Below are 20,653 nucleotides of genomic sequence, written 5' to 3' on the forward strand. Positions count from 1 at the left end.
CTGAAGAGTAGTTAATCCCCCAAATTGGATGTTCAAGGACTACCTGGACAACTATTTGGCAGGGTTATTTAGAAAGGATTTCGAGGTAGAAGAGTATGTGTATGTTTATTACCAGGTAAGTGGTGAAACTCAATGATCTTTTAGCTTTTAGGATTCCACATGTGAATTACCTGCCTATCTTCTCCATATCCTGATTGATTCTTATGGTATCCAGATCCCTTCTCTTCACAAATTTATGATGCATTTTAGCCTTCCTTCTATCTAGCCAAATTACTCTTCTCCTTTCCCTGCCCCAGTATGTAGAAAGCATACATACTGCATTAATACTGAAAATAAACTTCATATTTTTAAAAACTGCTTTTTGGGGCACCTGGCTGGCTCAGTTGGTACAGCATGCAACTCTTGATCTCCAGGTTGTGGGTTAGAGCCCCACATTGGGTGTAGTGATTACTTAAAAATAAAATCTTAAATTTAAAAAAAGGGAAAAAAATCTGCTTTCTTCTGGATTTTAAAAAACAAAAATACTTTTAAGGTAAGATGAAAACTTAATTCTCTTAACATATTCATTAGAAAAAAAAGCTGTTTCATTTTTTTTAAAGATTTTATTTATTTACTTGACAGAGAGAGAGGGATCACAAGTAGACAGAGGCAGGCAGAGAGAGAGGGGGAAGCAGGCTCCCTGCTGAGCAGAGAGCCCAATGTGGGACTCGATCCCAGGACCCTGAGACCATGACCTGAGCTGAAGGCAAAGGCTTAACCCACTGAGCCACCCAGGCATCCCGCTAAGTTTCATTTTTAAGTGATTTATGTATCAGTCACTAAATTCATGAGTGGGGGTAGAAAGTTCTTTTGCACCAGAAAGAGAGTGGGATAAACACGGAAAATGTAATGTTGGTTTATATTTGTTCAGTGAGTGCTGAATGTATGATGCTATATTAAGTAGGTAATGGTTAAGTAACACATGATAAGTATTAAGGAGCAGAGCCAACCACAGGCATAATCTTAAAGGAAGCTGAATTATCTTATGTGGTTTGTCTTTGAGTCCTAGTGTCTCCCCCTTTCCATATCTATAGTGCCTGAACCTTGGCCCCCATCAGACTGGGTCTACCCTTCTAGGAAACCTAGATTTCCTGAGTTTTGGCTCATACTTAGGACCTTTCTTGGTTTCTTCCAAGAGAATAGTGCTTTAAAAAAAATCAGCAATTTAAAAGAAGCCTTCAGAACCTCCACCCAAAGAAGTCAACTAAAGGTAGAAACTATCCTATGGAAAGACAGAGGGGCAAAGATTTGGGGGTTTATGTATCCTTCTGTAAGTACAGCTAAACCAGCCTTTCTTTCATGGAGGTAGAAGAGAAGAGAGAAAAGATCTAGATACCTAATGTTGCCTAGCCAAATAGTAATTTCCATTTTTGAACAAAAAACATGAGAATAGGGTGCCTGGGTGGCTCAGTGGGTTAAGCCTCTGCCTTTGGCTCAGGTCATGATCTCAGGGCCCTGGGATTGAGCCCCACCTCCAGGCTTTCTGCTCAGCACGGAGCCTGCTCCCCCCTCCCCCCACCTGCCTCTATGCCTACTTGTGATCTCTCTCTCTGTCAAATAAATAAATAAAATCTTAAAAAAAAAAAAAAGCATGAGAAGACACACTCAAATGTCAGTAAAGGGTTCAACCACCTAATTATTTTAAATACACTTTAAAGATGTAACAATACAAAATACTTCAAGTAATTTTTATGTAAGATGTTTGTTTACATATGTAATGTCATACTGGAATGATCTTAATAAGACAACTTTTTACAGAACTTTCAAAATATCAGTTTCAAACTATTTGAGAATGGAATAACAATTATTTTGAGCTTAGAAACTTGTAGAAACAAAAATATTTCTTGATAAATATTTAAAAAGCACAAAATAAATGCCATTTTTAAATGATAGTTATATTTTGAGAAAGATACATAATAAAGGTTTTCTCTTTTTTTCTTTTTTTTTTTTTTTACCAAACTAGCTAATAAAGGTTTTCTAACTAGAGAAAATAGAAATGCTTCCTAGGAAAAGAAAATAAATCCTTCTCTTTCCTAAGGAAAAACTTTCTTTTCCATTGTAAATATGCATTTCTCTTTTTTTGAAGGAAATAGGTAAGTTTTAAAAAAAAACTTTGGACTTATATTTTTATGCAGTAAGCAACTGATCTTGATCAAACAGCTTACATAATTATTTTCTTTACTATTAACTCTGTTTTTCCTTGCCAAATGCCTTATACACAGTGGGCAAATATTTGCAAATATTTGCAAGCTGGTTACATTTTCAATGTCTTTCATACAGAATATATTAGTGCAAAATTTGCCTCAGCCTTCTTGTGCCCCACTGATTTTCAATTTATCAATAGTGCTGCCTGACTGAATTGTCAACCAGGGATTTTCATCATTTAATCAGTGTACCATTCAATTGAAAGCTATGTTTGAAAATTACTTTGTATGCTTACATTCTTTATTTAAAGAATTATACTTTAAGGATGATAAAACCCACATCCAGAAGTATATATTACAAAGCTAATAGCCAAATAGCATATCCAGTTTTGAAGCAGACTGGCTAACGTCAACATGAGATTACAGAATCTGCCCATCTCTTACCTAAAGAAAACAGTGAGAAACAATGGCAAAGGTAAAGGCTTAAGAAATTTAGAGGGAATGAGGACCAAAAATTCAGAATAGAAAAGAAGCTTCATTTGGAATTCAGGGCCCTAAGATTATCCCTGCAGCAAATATCTAAAAGGCTACCTATCCACAAAGTAAGAATGACAAACTTAGAACGATTTCATTCATTGATGACCAATGTTAGGAGTGTCCTGGCAAGAATGACCAGAAAAAGGAATAAGGAGAATAATGAATCATCTTTTCAATTATCCCAGCCTGTATTGCCACCATAGTGCTTCTAGAGCTCTAGGGCCCCAAAGTGAAGCTGAGGTAGTTTTATTTTCCTGGAAAGAAGTTGCTTCAAAGGCTCCTGAAAATTTCATATTCAGGCCTTTTCTTTCTTATCCTGAACCATCCTTTTATATACATTTTTTTTCCATATAATTTAAATATAGATTCCAGAAATGCATGAGATTTAACGAATAAGGTACTTACATTCACATTGTATGACATCTAAGTTAAACTGCTGAACAGCTCCCATGCTTATCTGTTTTAACTCACTGTCCAATAGCATCTGCATTAAGGATGTTGATAGATGCTGGCAGGCTGACATGCAAGCAGTCTGGGCAACTTTCCCCTGTTTAAAACAAATATTAAAGCCAAAATATAAATAAACATATAAGCAAACACAGAAATATACCATAAAGTATCAGAAAAATTATATATCTGACATTCTTTTTCTTGCCTTTCTGGGGGTACAACAGTGATTACTGGCCTTTCTATTTCTGTATTCTAAGTAGCTATGCATTTTAGTGTAAGAATTAAAATTAATATTTTTGTTTACTTGTCCTTCTCAGGACATAAATATCATTAAAGTTCTAACTTCACCCAGGAAAATTAAAAGACAAGTAAAAAACCCATGATTTATTATTAGATCTCTTGAAATGTCTCAAGTATTTTTAAAAATGCACATTAAAATATGGCATCCATGACAAAATAATTATACTGACAGAACATTTTATTCATGTAATGTTCTTTAAGCTCTGCTTTGTATAATTAACCAAGCCAGAATAAAGGAAGTTAATAAACATTTTTTTATTTAAACTGCACCTAAAATTAAAAATATACTTTGAGTCCTAAGTCCTTCTAATCAGAACATCAGTTTGTAGCATAGCTTCAATTAGCTGGGGGGGCTTGCCTACTAATATGATTTCAAAATCATCTACAGATCTACATTTAGTTTTTAAATCATCTGGTAATTTAGAAGTATGTGGTTAAGTAAATTATAAATACTTGTGGCTTTCTTTCACTACATATTATTATAAAATATTTTCTACTATTATAAGCTCCTAAAAACTACATGAATTTTCAGATAGCCTTAAGGCTATAATTTCTTAAAGATGATAAAAATTTTAAGTTTTCATGTTTAGCCTCCAAATTACAATGTCACTTTTAGTATAAACTGTTTCTTTAAACAGATTTTGTATCCCAATTAAAAGTTTAAAATATTATAAAGACTCTTTCATGTATAGTTTTCCCGTGTAATATTGCTCCAACTTTTGCTCTCTTCAACCACAATCATGTGATTTGGTGATGGATTGACTCCTGTGATAGGACTCAAACATCTATGAAAATGGTCATAAATAATGACTTTTGGAAAATGCATCATGTTTTGCTTCATTTGCTTAATAAATATTTACTCAGTGCTATTTGATAATTATGTTTTTTATTACTTTCACAAAGGCCAATAAAGCTACAAATCATGAAAAAAAACCTCCTAAACATAAATGTTTCACTAAATTGGTACAGAAATGTTTACAGAGTTGATCTACTAGAAGAAAAACATAAATATGTTTTTAAGATGTTTATTAGAACATTTGTTCATTAAACTACACATTTAAAATCAGACTAGAAACGAAGCAGCTTTTATGAATGTCTTTATTATTTAGACCTCAGCAGTGAAAAACTGTATCTGAAATGGAATTTCAATTTCTTAATCAAAAACTTTAGAGATAAAAGCCAATGCAAACAATATATTTGACAGATACTGATGAACTGCCAAAAAAGAATGTAACAAACAATGCAAAACCCAGCATGCTTCAAGATCCCTCACACCCAAAAGGAATTAGTCTGGGAGACATGCAGCTCCATTCCCCAAGCACCATAATATCAATATGAATGGGAGGGGGACAAAAACATAGAAAAAGGAGAAATCAATGGCATGTAATTTAATTACAATGTAATAGGCTTGAGAATACTTAATGGAAATGTAATTTTGACCTAATGGAACAACTACTGCATTTTAGCTTCATGTACTTCTCCATCCAATCAGCTCCATGTCCTACTTATGCTACCCCGGTAATACACTAACCGCAAAACAGATTAATAAATTGCTCCCTACAATTACTGCTATATTCATTTCATTAGTAAACACACTGCACAATGTAAGTGGTATAATTTTAAGGTGACCTTTAAAATTCAACATGGGTTCAAATGCTACCAATCACTATATAATAGTAGTACTGGAGCCAAAAATGATGGTAAGAGTACAGAAATACAGGCTATTCCATAAACTTGGTGGAAATAGGTAATGAAAACACATACACACGTACACACACACGTGTGTGCATGTGAATTTTTTAGCTTTTTGTTTAAACAACATATGTAATAATAAAACCCTAATACCAAATTTCTTCTGATTATGCATGTTAAATACAGGCTTATTGTTCTCAAAGATATAAGATTAAAATATTTGTAAAATATTTTATAAATCTTCAAATGAAATAAATTCATTAGTATCAAGGGTCTGGATTCTTTAAATATTTAAAAAGTTATATTCTGTAAGACAATACATTTTTAACATGTTTATTTTCTAACCATAAAATGTGCACAAATATCCTTAAATCCATCTATCACTTACATTTAGAGAGAAAATGTTTAATGTTTCAAATACTTGCAAAAAATACCCAAAAAATACCAAAAAAATACCTCTGGCAATTCATTTCTGATGCCTGGAGCCCTTGGTACACTTTGGTATAACCAAAAGACCACTTTCTGAACATTTTTATTGCTAATACTGTGGATACTCTTAATAATATCACTTTCTAGAACATAAATAATCTAAGTAAATTTGCAATTATCTATTTTAACTAACAAAACAAATAATTAAGAAATTTTAAGCACCTAGAAATTTCTGCAGCCCTCATCTGAAAAATTAATTGCAACTACTATTAACATCTTTCTTCTCTTTAACACAAAGCTCAATAAATAAATAAAAACACCTGCCAAACTTTTAAAGGTAACTACTTTTTTACCCTCCTCTAACATTTTGCTGAAAAACAACTTGCAAAGAGAGAAAATCCTTAGACAAACTTCTTAGATTTCAAAGGAACTTGTAAAAGAGAATCTGCTGACATATTAGATCCTTTTTGCATTACCCAAAAGCTTTTCTTCTAAGAACAATTGTGGTAAGGAGACATTTGGCTCCTAGGAAATTCCCAAAGGGTCAACCATATGCATCCTTCCATGGCACCTTCACAGTGCTGCTTTCTAGATCCATGTCTCAAAAGCAGCTTTCATCATTTACTTGTGTGTCAGTCAATATGATTTATGGACTGCATTCAACAGAGTCAAAGCATATAGAATGAGAAATATGACTACAATCTGCTAATTTGTTTTGTATTGAGCCACTTAAGAGTCAAAGACCTGATGTCAGACTAAGACCAGCAACACAATTAACCAGTCGGTGACAGATTCATCCATCCTCCCTGCCAGGCTGTGCCAATCAAAGACAGCATGAGGCGACATTTGGTGAAATCAGTAAGAAAACTCATTCTCTAAGCAACCTATGTGAGACCTTGATTGACACTTTTTGAATTTAGTTTGTGGAACACAGCCACTCTTTACGCAATAGTCCCTCACTGCAAGCTGTGAAATAAGGCTTTTAATGCCAATCACAGGAACAATAAACCACAAACCACCAACCCTCAGTTTAAAAGGAAATCAAGAAAACACATCTGTTTGTATGTCAAGCCAAATTTCTAAAATAATTTACTATTACAGATTAGACTAAAGATACTCCCTCTTTCCTTTGAAACACCACAAAATGACATGGTAACAAAAATACAACAGATTTTATTAGATTATGGCTCAAAACTGTTTTGAGTAATGCTTAGATTATGGCTCAAAACTGTTTTGAGTAATGTTTTCATAGACCTACTCTAATAATAGGAGAAATGTAGAATACTTAAAAACTAATTTGATACATTTAAATTTTCATTTGAAGTTTTCATTTCTGTCTCACCATTCTCTTATTTCAAAGATCTAATAAAAAAAGAAAGGTTTGATTTCAACAGTAATTATTTGAAAGCATTTTTCAATGCTGCTTTCATTCTCTCTCAACTACATTTAACATAAAAATGTGCTCTTGAAATCACAACCATTCTTTCTGTACTGGTCTCCCTTCCTTAATGATCCCAGGAGAATCCATTTTACTTTTTTTATATTCCAACAAAAGGTTAACTTTGCACAATAAACTACTTTTTTTTTATTTAAGTAAAAAGAAATATATAGACTCAGAAATATTGTGCATTGCATTTATTATTCTTTAAATTGTAACAGATTTTGTTTTAAAAGGTTATGTAATTCTTGTCCAAAAAATCTGGAAAATTGAAATAAAATCACAGTCTATTTGAATATTAAATCTAATACTAACAAGAAAACTTGTTATTTCTGATTCTGTATGGCATTTTACAATTATTTAGGTTATTAATTTTTAAGTAACTTAAAGCAGTAAAATATCATATTATTCAAACTCACTGTCTCTCAGTTTGCTGCATAAACTTCACTTGAGACTATGAAATAGTCTTTTCAGAGGAAACGCAAAAGAAAAAGGGAAGCATTGATGAATTGGTCAGTGTCCTAAAGACCCACAATGTATATAGCCTTTTCTTAAGACAAACAGTCTAAAAGAGTGAGGTCTTTCATCAAATGTGAAGTAAACACTAAAATTAGAAATAAATTCCTAATTGAAATATGAAAAAAGATGCCTAGTTGATAAGTAGGTATTTTAACTTAAGAAATTTATTATTCTTCCATTTTACATAAAACCCACCAATCTAAAGTTTTATTATGTAAAACTACATCCTGCTCTTATGTAAAGAACGCTATTAAATAAATCAGGAAAAAACATCTAAAACATTAATATAAAACATGAAAATTTCCCCAAGATGACTTCACAAATGCACAAAGATTCTTCTATCTAGTAAAATAGGCAGACTGCTGTAGCACTGACCTATACAACAAGGACATGTCTCAGATTCCCAATCGTACAGAATGGATGAGTTATAAAGGTTAAAGTATCAAGATGAATTCCTTCAGTGAGTTTTAATAATAACTTTAACACTACCTTGAAGACAGATTTTTGAAATTATGCCAAAAACACTCACAGGTCAATCAAAATTTACTCAACTCTAAACACTTCCAACATTTTCCAAAATACATTTTTTACACTTCTATATTCCTCTCATATTCTTTCTGTCCCTACCTAAAGTAGCTTTAGCCCTAAAAGAGGTGGTTACCATATCAATTAACCATAATCCTCACAATGAAGTATGAATTCACATTCTCCCTTTTCAGACTTTTCTCCTAACAATTCCCAATCATAAGGGATATGAGACAGTAACATAAATGCATACTCTTGGGGACACACACACACACACACACACACTAAATAGAACACGATTATCTTAAAGTTGGGGGGGGGGGCGGAACTTCTCCAAACTAGGAAAACTTTAGGATAGTTGCAATACATGGCAATTTCTCTTTCACTCAGAACTTCCTTATCCCAACCACTGGGCTCATCAAATTTTGGCAGCCTTTTTATTTTTTTTTAAATCTTTTTTATCCGAACTTTTATCCAGACTTTAATATTCAGGATTTTAGCTTTCTGTAAGTATCACTGTTGATGTCATGGCAGCTCCATGCTATTTTATATTCTACCTTTATTTTTTTTTTAATAAGATTTTATTTATTTATTTGTCAGAGAGAGTGAGCACAGGCAGACAGAGAGGCAGGCAGAGGCAGAGGGAGAAGCAGGCTCCCTGCTGAGCAAGGAGCCGGATGTGGGACTCGATCCCAGGACGCTGGGATCATGACCTGAGCCGAAGGCAGCCGCTTAACCAACTGAGCCACCCAGGCGTCCCTATCATTCTACCTTTAATAGGTGGAAAGAAAACACAAGGAGAAGCAGACCAATAAAAGCAATAAAAATTGCTTCCAAGCAATTGATAATATCAGAACTCAAGACAAAAATGGTGAAAGCTGCATGTACTTTTGCCCAGACTGGCAAGAAGAGGGAAGCTAGCTTATGATGTGTGGGAGCTGACAGGAATTATTTCTAACTCTTAAATCTACTTGATAATAGCAAATTGGGCAGCTAGGCATATGTTTAGGTAGGGAAGCAATGAAATATTAAGGCTCTATAACTCTTCTCACTTAGCAATTGTAAGAAAAGCAAGGGAAGTTAAAGATAAGCTGTAGGGGTGCCTGGGTGGCTCAGTGGGTTAGGCCTCTACCTTTGGCTCAGGTCGTGATCTCAGGGTCCTGGGATTAAGCCTCTCTGCTCGGCGGAGAGCCTGTTTCCCCTCCCTTCTCCGCCTGCCTCTCTGCCTACTTGTGAGCTCTCTTTCTCTGTCAAATAAATAAATAAAATCTTTTAAAAAAGAAAAAAAATGAGCTGTAATTTTCCCTGTGGTGACTCAGTACTACGGCTAAGCCACAGACTTAAGAGCAAAACACTGGAGCATCCCAGGAACTGTTCAAAAAGCAACAGCTCTGTAACAGCAGGGTCATATCCTCATTTCTTTACATAAGCAACCAGATCAGAGTATCAGGGCTATTTAATCATAAAATGTACTAGAGTTTGCAACTCTAGTACAATTTAAAATTTACAAAGAATTTGCCAGAATTACTAAAATGCTAGACAATATAAGTAGTTTCCACATGATCACTAGTGAAATGGATAAATGTCACTTGAGCCAACTCTTATTAATATATGTAACTAAAAAGCTGACATATCATAAATTCAGCCATACACATACAAGTATAATGCAGTGCAGACCTTTGTCATTCAAGGATTTAAGTTTAGATTTTGACCTTTTAAGAATCTCAGAGTCCAGTACAAGTAGGGCTTCATCTGTTCAGGCAAGCATCCGCATAACATGCTCTGTGAAATGGGTATCAGCAGGTATCACTCAAGAGCCTGAATGCACAGTCCCAATCTCCCAACTCAAAGTGGCTTTGCTGTCTTCTGTTAGTTGACATGGATAAAATAACTCTTGTTAAGGTCTACACTTTTCAGTTACATTTCATAGCATTTTCTGAAAGAAATTACAAGGCATAGCAGTATTTTCAAATTTGAAAGTGCTCAAAGTTTTGGGGTATACTCACCCAGAATGTCAAGGGCCTTCTGAACAAGTAATTTCATGGGGCTGTCCTAGACTGTGGGAATGGGATTGGGGTAGATACTTTTAGATTCACTTCCAGTTGAGAAATAAGGTTTTTAAAAGAATAAGGGAAATGTATCAAGTGGAGGGAGGATATATATTAAAACAAGATGAAACCTATACAAAGTAGGAGGGAGTGCTCAAGGCAAGTTATCTAATTACTATTTTTTTTTCCTAGAGACAATTTGCAAATGACATTCAACAATATTCTGAGAGCGAAGAGTAAGTCCTTACAGACATCTATAGTAGGTCTTTGCCAACTGCTCCCTTCTTGTCTCCAAAGAATTGACAAAGGCTTTTAACCTCAGTGCTACCATTTAACACACTGATTTTCATAAGTAAAAGATCTAAAAGAACATGACAGCTTTCCTACAATGCCTAAAGTCTCCCGAATGAAAGAAAAGGAAGGGATTAAAATGTTGCTCATCTTCTGAATTCACTCCCTATATGTGATATTTGTCTGAACATGCTCCTTTGGTGGGAAATTCCAAAGTCCAATCTCCTTAGCTTTCATATTATAGCACCTTACATAAGTTTTTTATAAATATGTATCAGCACCTTGGCCTGCTGAATTTTGTTATCTCTGACCTATAAACATACTGTAAATATAAATGCACCAAGGCTGTGCCACCTCTCCCATGAGCTCTATCCTCATTCTTTTCCATTCCTGTTAGGCTCCATACAGGGAAGAAAAAAGAAAAACAGGCTCTTTGGCATCACTGGACAGGGACTTGGACAGGAAATTTCCAGCTCCATCTTTCCCGACAATCTCCCATCTTTCTCTTCAGGGGATCTGATTTCCTTTTTTGCTGTCTTTATCTGCTCACAATAAAACATAATTCAAACTAGAACAATCTCTTATCCACATATTTTAGTCCCTTTCCTTCTTCCCCAATTTCAACTTTTGTCCATTTAACTTTGGGGGGGGGATTATCTTTCATATTTTGTTTCCATTGTGGAATACAGGCTAAGGGGAAGATACCACTTGCATTCCTAGAACTTTACCATTCCTACCTGCAAAAACTCAATTAACTTTGTAAACATGAATTCTCTGTTGCTACCTGCTAGTAAAACTGCCAGATATTGCATTTCCATTTGTTTGTGGTACTGACTCTTCCTGTTTCAGAATGGCACTTTGCTCATAAACGCAGCACCAATGATCTAGTCTATTTCACTGATAGCTATTAAAGAGTAAAGTTACAGGATATTTGTAAGTGTGCATATGTATGCATGTACATATGTATACATATAGTCCAAGGACTGATAAAAATCCATTCTAATTATTTCCATTTATATCTCTCCCTGATCTATTACTTATTGATCAGGTCTTAGAGTTCTCTCCTAATCCACTAGCTTTCTACTAAATCTCTCATGCTGTTTCCTTCTAAACTAAAAGAAGACTTCTGTTACTAACTACTTCTTCCAATTATGGTCTCAATCAAAACGCTGTTTTCTACAACCTTTGACAGTGGGAAATATTAAAGTGTGCTATGCTACATACACACATAAGACTTACAACTTAATGCAAGTAAATCTCTCACTAAGATTAGTCAGCATCAACTTAATAAATACTTAAAAGGACTAAAGTTATAAAATTCCACTATGTTTATTTCCAACTAAAAAGCAACATTTTTTTTTTGCAGCTAACTTAAAATCACTTAACTGTTTAAATACATTAACAAAAAGCTTAAGAAAAATATAGGGGTGATTGCCTGGCTCAGTCAGTGGAATGTGTAACTCTCAATCTCAGAGTCATGAATTCAAACCCCATGTTGAGTGTAGAGCTTACTTAAAAAAATACATATTAAAAAAAGATTAAGAAAAAATATAAATTCAACTATTTTCAACTTTTTCATTTACATTCTCTCTCAAAGTTCTTTACTTCTCTCCAATGCACTGATATACTGTCAATGGTTTGTTCTTGTTGATTTTTGTGTACTTGGAATTAACTTTTTATTTATTATTATTATTTTTTAAAAGATTTTATTTATTTATTGGACAGACAGAGATCACAAGTAGGCAGGGAGACAGGCAGAGAGAGAAGGAAACAGGCTCCCTGCTGAGCAGAGAGCCCCATGCGGGGCTTGATCCCAGGACCCTGGGATCATGACCTGAGCCGAAGGCAGAGGCTTTAACCCACTGAGCCACCCAGGTGCCCCTGGAATTAACTTCTTATAAAGTATGGAAATAGGTATCAAAAATATCAGTAGAAATACTTCATTTACTGCCAGAGAAAGAACTATCTCATATAACTTTTTCAAAACACTGAACATTCAAGTGCCAAAGCTTTTAAAATTTCTCATGCTAATTTATACAAAACTGATTCCCAAATCTATCCCTGCCTTTATAAATAGAGAACAAGAAACAATTTGAGGGTTTTTTTTGGACAGCACAATTAGTATCAATTCTGAACATGACTTCTGTATTTTGAACATATATATGATTTATCTGCAGGAAACCTGTTAGCAAGCTTAACTGAATACTTAAAAATTACTACAGCAAATGAAGAAAAAGTTGAAGGGAAAGCCTAAGGGTGTGTCTCTTCAATGAGACAAAGTATTTGGCCCTAGTACTGGGAATTCACAAAAGTTATTTTGGTGCTATCAGGTCTTTTATTGTGTTTAAGTCACCACTTAATTTATACATGTGAAGAGAGTTGTAGTTTGAATTATTATGTCATTCTTTCATGGAGATGTGCAAGGAGATGCGCAAGGAAAGAGTAAACATACAAATATTTCTAAATGGTACTGATGCCACCTTTACTAAATAATTTTCATGCATTTTCCAAATTTTTGCCTGTGAATAAGACTAAAAACTTTCTCTTCAAAACTAGGAAATATTCTATACTTCACAAATAAATTTGATTTAAAAATTCTGATTTGTGGGGCACGTGGGTGGCTCAGTGGATTAAGCCTCTGCCTTCGGCTCAGGTCATGATCTCAGGGTCCTGGGATTGAGCCCCGCATTGGGCTCTCTGCTCAGTGGGGAGCATGCTTCTCTCTCTCTCTCTGCCTGCCTCTCTGCCTACTTGTGATCTGTCTGTCAAATGAATAAATAAAATCTTTAAAAAAAAATTCTGATTTGTGCAGTATATTTTTTAAGCTCTCTACCCATAAAATAAAATGACTTTTGTAATAGTCTATTTCTTTACCATTTCTCTCATGTTCACTTAAAAAATACTTATCAAGCAGTTCCTCTGTATAAAATATTGTTTAGGTGCTATAGAAGACACAATGAGTGGATAATAGTTTCTGACATAAGGGGATTAAATTCTAACAGGGGAAAGAAGGCAAGTCTTCAAACAGCTATAGTATACGACAAAATATAAACAGTACTATAAAAGTGGGACAAAGTATCCACATATGGTTAAGTGGAATTATCAAATGTTTCATGAAGAGGTATCATTAAAGATGCTTTTGGAAGAGAGTCAGGATTTTTGAAGCCAAGGTAAAAAATAAGTGATCCAGAACACAATGAATTTTCCACTTAGAATGCCCATGTTGAATAATGGTCAGAAATGTATCTGGAAAGAGGCTGAGATAATTTCTTTTCATTAGCCTGCAAAATTTTCACTTTAGATGAGCAAGAGACTGAAGCTTTTCAAAAGGGAAATATGATTTGACTGTGCCCTAGAAAGAATCATCTGGCACTGGTATGTATGATGAACTGAAATGAGGAGACACTACTGGCAGAGGCTAATTAGAAAACAATTATAATAACAAAAATCTGAATTTCAGTAATAGGAACAGAAAGGTTAGTAACATTTCAATTTCAAATGCTAGATGAGACTTTTTTAAGGTAAGAAGTTGTAATACTGCACATTCAGAAAATGTTTGAGATTTTATTCTGGTCTCCAAGAGCTTACAACTGGAGCTGGAATGGAGCAACAAACACAGTAAAATGCAAAACATGATGAAGCCATGAAAAAAAGGTAAAAGCTAAGGCAATTCAGGAGAGCACTACAGGGTTTGGAGTGAAAAAGAAAAATCTGCATTAGGTCATGAATCATACTGGGTTATAAAATGAGGTGGATTTCTACAAGCGGAGTTTAGGTTCAGATCCGTAAAGAAAAGGCACTCAGGGAAAGCATAAATAGTCTTAAAAGCAAGTAATAATAATAACTAATATTTTTGAGGGTTTATTATATGCCAGACACTTTTCTAAATATTTTATGTATACTATCTCATTTAACCTTCACAAAATTCTATAGGCCATATACTCTTATTGACCCTTATTTTACAGATGAGGAAAATATCTGCAAATTGTGCCATGTCATGCATGGAGGTGACCAGAGAGGTTTCTCGAAGCACTACACTCACCACAGATACACCACAATACTAACTTTTTCACAATCAAGTCCCAGAGAATCCTTCTGACGGCTCCACTAAAATAAGGACTATTACCTTCAAATGTAGGTTTCTACAAAACTACAATCATATAAAAAATATTGCCCAATTAGGATTTACTATAGGTAACTAAGCAGAGAAAAATAAGCCTGCAGGAAGTTCACTTTTATCTGATTCACATGCTAGCTTTGGCTTGTATTTACTTACCGACATGGCTACATGATCAATGCTGTTAGTCTGAGAAGGAAGTCAGCCAGGCAATCAAATAAAAAAGGAAAATGTATTCCAGTAGCAGTAGAAGCAGTGTTTAAAGTCGCAAAATACACTATAAAACAGCAAGCTGGCTCTGTGTGTTTGCTATAATGTGAAGTCATTCATTTATAACATACACGTGACCATCATTTTATTTTGGAGATTTATATGTTAATTTTTACATCCACACCAATCAGATAAATCCTCCTCCAAACTCTGTCTACCTAATCAAGTAGTTTAAAATACCAAGAACTTCTGCAGTCAGTAAAGGTCTGCTGAGCCAGAAAATTTAGAAAACACCAACTCTTTTATAGGTTCTTTGGTATAGAGCAGCTGTTCTCAAGTTTTAATCAAAAATACAGATTTCTAGTGCTCGCTTCGGCAGCACATATACAAAAATACAGATTTCTAAAAAATAAAAATAAAAAAAATACAGATTTCTAAGCTCTGGAAATTTTAATTCAGTTAGATCTAGAGCTAAGCACTGGAATTGGAATTGTTAATAAGTATCTCTTCCCGCAAATGATTTTTTTTTTTTAAGATTTTATTTATTTGACAAAGAAAGACATAGGGAGAGAGGGAACACAAGCAGTGGGAGAGGGAGAGAGAGAGAGAAGAAGGCCTCCTGACAAGCAGGGAGCCCGATGCAGGGCTTGAACCCAGGACCTGGGATCATGACCTGAACCGAAGACAGACACTTAACGATTGAGCCACCCAGGTGCGACCCCAGCAAATTATTTTAATATAAAAAGAAATAAAATGTTTATTTTATTTTAAGATTTTATTTATTTATTTGACAGAGAGAGACACAGTGAGAGAGGGAACACAAGCAGGGGGAGTAGGAGAGGGAGAAGCAGTCTTCCCAGGGAGCAGGAAGCCCAATGTGGGGCTTAATCCCAGGACCCAGGATGCTTAAAGGCAGATGCTTAAAGAATAAGCCACCCAGGTGCCCTTAAAGTGTCTATTTCTTTACAAATAAAAAACTGTTATGATTCTGAAGATGCTTAGAAAGGATAAGCCACTATGTTTCCACATAATCTGCCACTATAGCTTAAAAGAAAATAGCTTAAAAGAAAGATGTTAAATTATCTTATAGTTAATCACTTAAATGTATTTTCCTCCCAAAAAGTGAATAACAAATCAAAGCAAAAAAACAAATCACTGGTCTCGATTTAAATACATATATGTTCCTGCTGAAGTTCCATACTAAATATATAACACTAGCTTACTCCTTTAAAATATTAGGGATGAAATTAATTAAATATTAATTCCTTAAAATAATAAAGATTAATAAAATTAAACTAAAATAGCCTGAAAATACTGTTTAATTTTTTAAAATTATCTAATTTACTTTTCAAATTCTGATAATAAGCTATATAATATTTAAGCACTATTTTTAAAGGAAAAAGACAGTTATCTGAAACATGAATTTAACCATATTATATTATTAGGTCAATAAAATTCTAAATTTATTTATTAATGGCAGCTGAACATCTGGTATAACATACTGGTGCCCCTCTGTGTGGGAGGCTGTCTTCTTACCAAACACACAATGAGTGGGAAAAAAAAAAAAAGAAAGAAAAAAAAAAAACCACAAGCAGGAATAGAGGAATAGCCAGCCTGATCATCTTAATTAACCCTAGTAAACAGGGGGCTGGCAACTGTGTTAGCCAGACAATTCTCTCTTCTGGAAGACTGGATTAGACTCCAAATAATCTACAAGTCCTCTCTAGATTTAACTTCCAATAAAAGTCAGGCAACAACATTTAACATGAACACCATGCAAGTCATAGGACTTGATATGCTTTCATCATAGTTCACATCATACCATTTTTATGATGGTACGATAGATCAATGTGATTCATTACCGTTATATATTTTTAAAATTAATATCCAAATAAGGAAAACCAATTTGTAAGCATATATTATGATTATGTTTTCACTAGATAAGCACTAAAGTGCATTCAAAGCTGCCTGTGCCATGATTTTAAAACTACAATATTTATTTTTCATACTATTTTTTCTGGTGTCACATGAAAGAGAGGGTGATTACAACCTCTGATTGTGCAGTTGACTATTAAAATTCTCCTTTACAATTTTTAGTCAAGTAAAAGGACATGTAAACCCATACAGTTAACTCAGAAAAAAGTTTGAACCAAAGAATAAAGAACATAAAAGGGTAAAGCTAAAAGAGAAAATAAGGTGCCAGAATAAATTTATGTTAGGTTGGGACTTTACATCTGTATGAAATAATGATGCTGAGAAACATAATATTATATATACGGACCTCAGAAATGACCTAATCCAATCATTTTACTTCAAAGAGAAGGAAGCAGGTTGTTCAGAATCAAGATGGTAGACTAAGTTAATGTTTTTTCTCCACATTCAACCTGAGATACAAGAGAAATAAAAAGCACAGAATTGCAAAAAGGAATAAATTTTTAATAGCAGAGAAAATAACTTCTGGAAGACAGCACATGAAACAGAGAAGAGAAAGACACTGCCCATTATTTGCTAACAGGGAACTACAGTGGAGCTGAGAGCCAGCTGTGTATCAGAGGTCTAGAGATGGCAGGTGTGAAGGAGGACAGAAATGAGAAATGGGGGGCGCCTGGGTGGCTCAGTGGGTTAAGCCGCTGCCTTCGGCTCAGGTCATGATCTCCGGTCCTGGGATCGAGCCCCACATGGGCTCTTTGCTCAGCAGGGAGTCTGCTTCTCTCTCTCTCTCTCTCTGCCTGCCTCTCTGCCTACTTGTGATCTTTCTCTATCAAACAAATAAAATAAAATATTTTAAAAAAGAAATGAGAAATGGGATGGAAAAACAGGGAAGATGATTAAAGATTTCTTGAACAACTATGTCAATGATCCCATAACTAGAAAGCACAGGCAATTTCCATAATGAAAGAACATTTAGGGGAGAGCTGAAGGCTTCTGGTTATAGGCAGAATGAAAGAGGGAGGAAAGGAGGAAGAGAGAGAGAAAAAGAGTTCTCATTCTGGTATGGTGTAGTGATAATGGAAAGAGAGGCAGAGAAAGCTACATAATTTATGAAGCTCAGTGCAAAAGGTAAATGTGGGGTCTTTTGTTCAAAAATTATTAAGAATTACAAGAAAACAACAACTGAGCACCAAATCACATGCAGGAACCTTCTAAACTCAAGATCCCATGTAACTGCAAAGGTCACACATACATGAAGTTGGTCCTGAAGAGAGGAGGCCATAATCTCATGGTTAGCTCCATACCTGCTCACACTAAGGGTAAGAATCCTAGGCAAAATGACCCCAGTTCTTATAAAACTCCCACTTAATTCCTACTCAGGAGAAAAGTGTACGAAAAAACAGGGTATTTACACAGTAGTAAACTACTACCAGTTCTCCAGGCCTTCTTTGTCAAAAGAGAATGAGCAAAATAAAGAAACCTATTTGAGGGTAACATAGATAATTAAAGAAACTGAAAATACCGATCCAAAAAAAAAAACAAAAACCCTCTAATATTCAGGAAGATGTGAAAGGTAATATAACCTTTTTTTTTTTAAAAGAACAGTACTCTATGACAAAGGAACACTTAAAAACAGAAGTGGTTGGGACGCCTGGGTGGCTCAGTTGGTTAAGCAGCTGCCTTCGGCTCGGGTCATGATCCCAGCGTCCTGGGATCGAGTCCCACATCGGGCTCCTTGCTCAGCATGGAGCCTGCTTCTCCCTCTGCCTGCCACTCTGTCTGCTTGTGCTCACTCTCGCTCCTCTCTCTCTCTCTCTCTCTGACAAATAAATAAATAAATAAATCTTAAAAAAAAAAAACAAAACAGAAGTGGTTAATAAGAAATTAAGAATTAACAAAGTATTTTACAGAAGGACTAAAAAATAAAATTGGGAAAATCTCCCAAAACATAGAACAAAAAAAGATAAGAGGTAAGAAATGAAGAAGAGGATTAAAGACATAAAGAATCAATCTGGGAACTCAAACATCTAACAAAATGAGTCCAGGAAAGAGAGGAGAAGAAATGGAGGGAACAAAATTACCTAAAAAATAAGAGAATTTCCCTGCACTGAATAAGGACACAAAATTTTTTAAAGGGGTCACTGAGTAAAGAGTTAAGTGAATTAAATAAAAGCTCACATTTTCACACATTCCCATGACATTTCAGAATATTAAGGATTAAAGAACATATCCTAAAACCTGAATGCCAAAATACAATGGAGAATGCCATAAAAATTATCAGGGAAAAAGCTAGTCAAACTAAAATTATACAACCAGCTAAATTATCAAACATGAGGACAGGAGACACTCTATGATATGCAAATCCGAAGGGGCATGTGCACCTGAATGTTTTTAGCAGCAATGTCCACAATAGCCAAACTATGGGAAGAACCTAGATGTCCACCAACAAATGAATGGATAAAGAAGATGTGGTATATACAAACAATGGAATACTATGCAGCCATCAAAATAAATGAAATCTTGCCATTTGCAATGAAGTGGATGGAACTAGAGGATATTATACTGAGCGAAATAAGTCAATCAGGAAAGAGAATTACCGTACTATCTCTCTGATATGAGGAATTTGAGAGGCAGGGTGGGGAGTTTGGGGGGCAGGGAAGGAAAAAATGAAACAAGATGGGATAGGGAGGGAGACAAACCATAAGAGACTCTTAATCTCACAAAACTGAGGGTTGCTGGGGGGAAGAGAGGTAGGGAGAGGGTGATTGGGTTATGGACATTGGGGAGGGTATCTGATATGGTGAATGCTGTGAAAGTGTTAAGTCTGACAATTCACAGACCTGTACCCCTAGGGCAAATAATACATTGTATGTTAATAAAAAAATAATAATTCAAAAAAAGGTAACCACCAGAAGAAATAAAAACATATGGTGAAAAACAGCAGTCTGGGAGAGTGGGATTGGGTGTGAGGAAAGAGCAAGGAGAGGGGCTCCTTCCCATCCCAAACTATTCTGGACTATCTGACTTATTTCTGTGTACATGTAATTGGAATTAAAGTAAATAAAACAAGCTTTATTTTAGGCTCTATGAAATAAAACAGACATTAACAAATTAATCCAGAATTTGAATGATTTGTCTATTTTCACAGTGCTGGTTAATTGGAAGAATCAGGCCCAGACCCCAAATCTTAAAATTTCAATACAGTGCTGCATCTTCAAAAAAAATGTTTAAGGAGAGAAAAAAAAATTTTTTGTAAGGTAAACTCTATGCCCAATGTGGAACTTGAACTCATGACCCCAAAATCAAGAGTCACATGCTCTACATAGTAAGCCAGCCAGGTGTCCTAAGGAGAAAATGACTTTTAGAGTTAGATACTATCTGCTTCTGACCAAATCACGTATCTTCATTTGTTATTGGATATATATTTGTTTCTCGCTTAAAGAAAGCATGTTTCAAAATTATATATGAAAATTAAAGTATGCAAATTAAAGACTGGTACCACCAGATACTTTTAGTAGGGAAGGAAACTATGGCTCTAAGCATAAAGAATTTACAAAAGATACTAAATTAGGCCATCAATAAAACACTTTTGCCTGGAAGCAAAAAATTAAGCCAAGGGTAAAACCCTTCAACACCTTAAAAGGAACTAGATAGGGAAATAGATACAGAATTTAAAGATCAAATGACATTTCCCTGTTTTGAAACTAATTTTTACTACAATTTTTTATTGTACATATATTTAGATTTATTTCTTGAGTTAGCCAAAAGTAAATCATTTTTTCTTTGGCAATGTGATTTTAAAATCTGTACCATATTTAGTGCTATGCTAGTAAATGTTTAACAATCATTCTCTGGGGAAAAAGCCTTCATTCATAAGACTTGCTGATTGCCATGGTCTATTTACTCCTACCTATGGCTACCAATGTGATGTCACTGAATGAACAGCTGAGAAGAAATGTGCATAACAGGCTCTAATACTAAT

At 34.7% G+C, this 20,653-nt stretch overlaps 1 protein-coding gene across 2 annotated transcripts in view; it reads right to left on the reverse strand.

Annotated features, from left to right (window-relative positions):
• EXOC6 (exocyst complex component 6) overlaps positions 1 to 20,653 on the reverse strand; it is a 216,956-nt gene that overhangs the window by 51,971 nt on the left and 144,332 nt on the right. For both annotated transcript variants that reach the window (XM_080823310.1, XM_080823309.1), the window contains one exon: positions 3,126 to 3,267. In XM_080823310.1, the coding sequence (XP_080679436.1) occupies positions 3,126 to 3,267 (142 nt within the window). The remainder of the gene's footprint in view (positions 1 to 3,125; positions 3,268 to 20,653) is intronic.

Source organism: Martes martes (assembly GCF_963455335.1).
Source record: "Martes martes genome assembly, chromosome: 14".
Taxonomy (NCBI): domain Eukaryota; kingdom Metazoa; phylum Chordata; class Mammalia; order Carnivora; family Mustelidae; genus Martes; species Martes martes.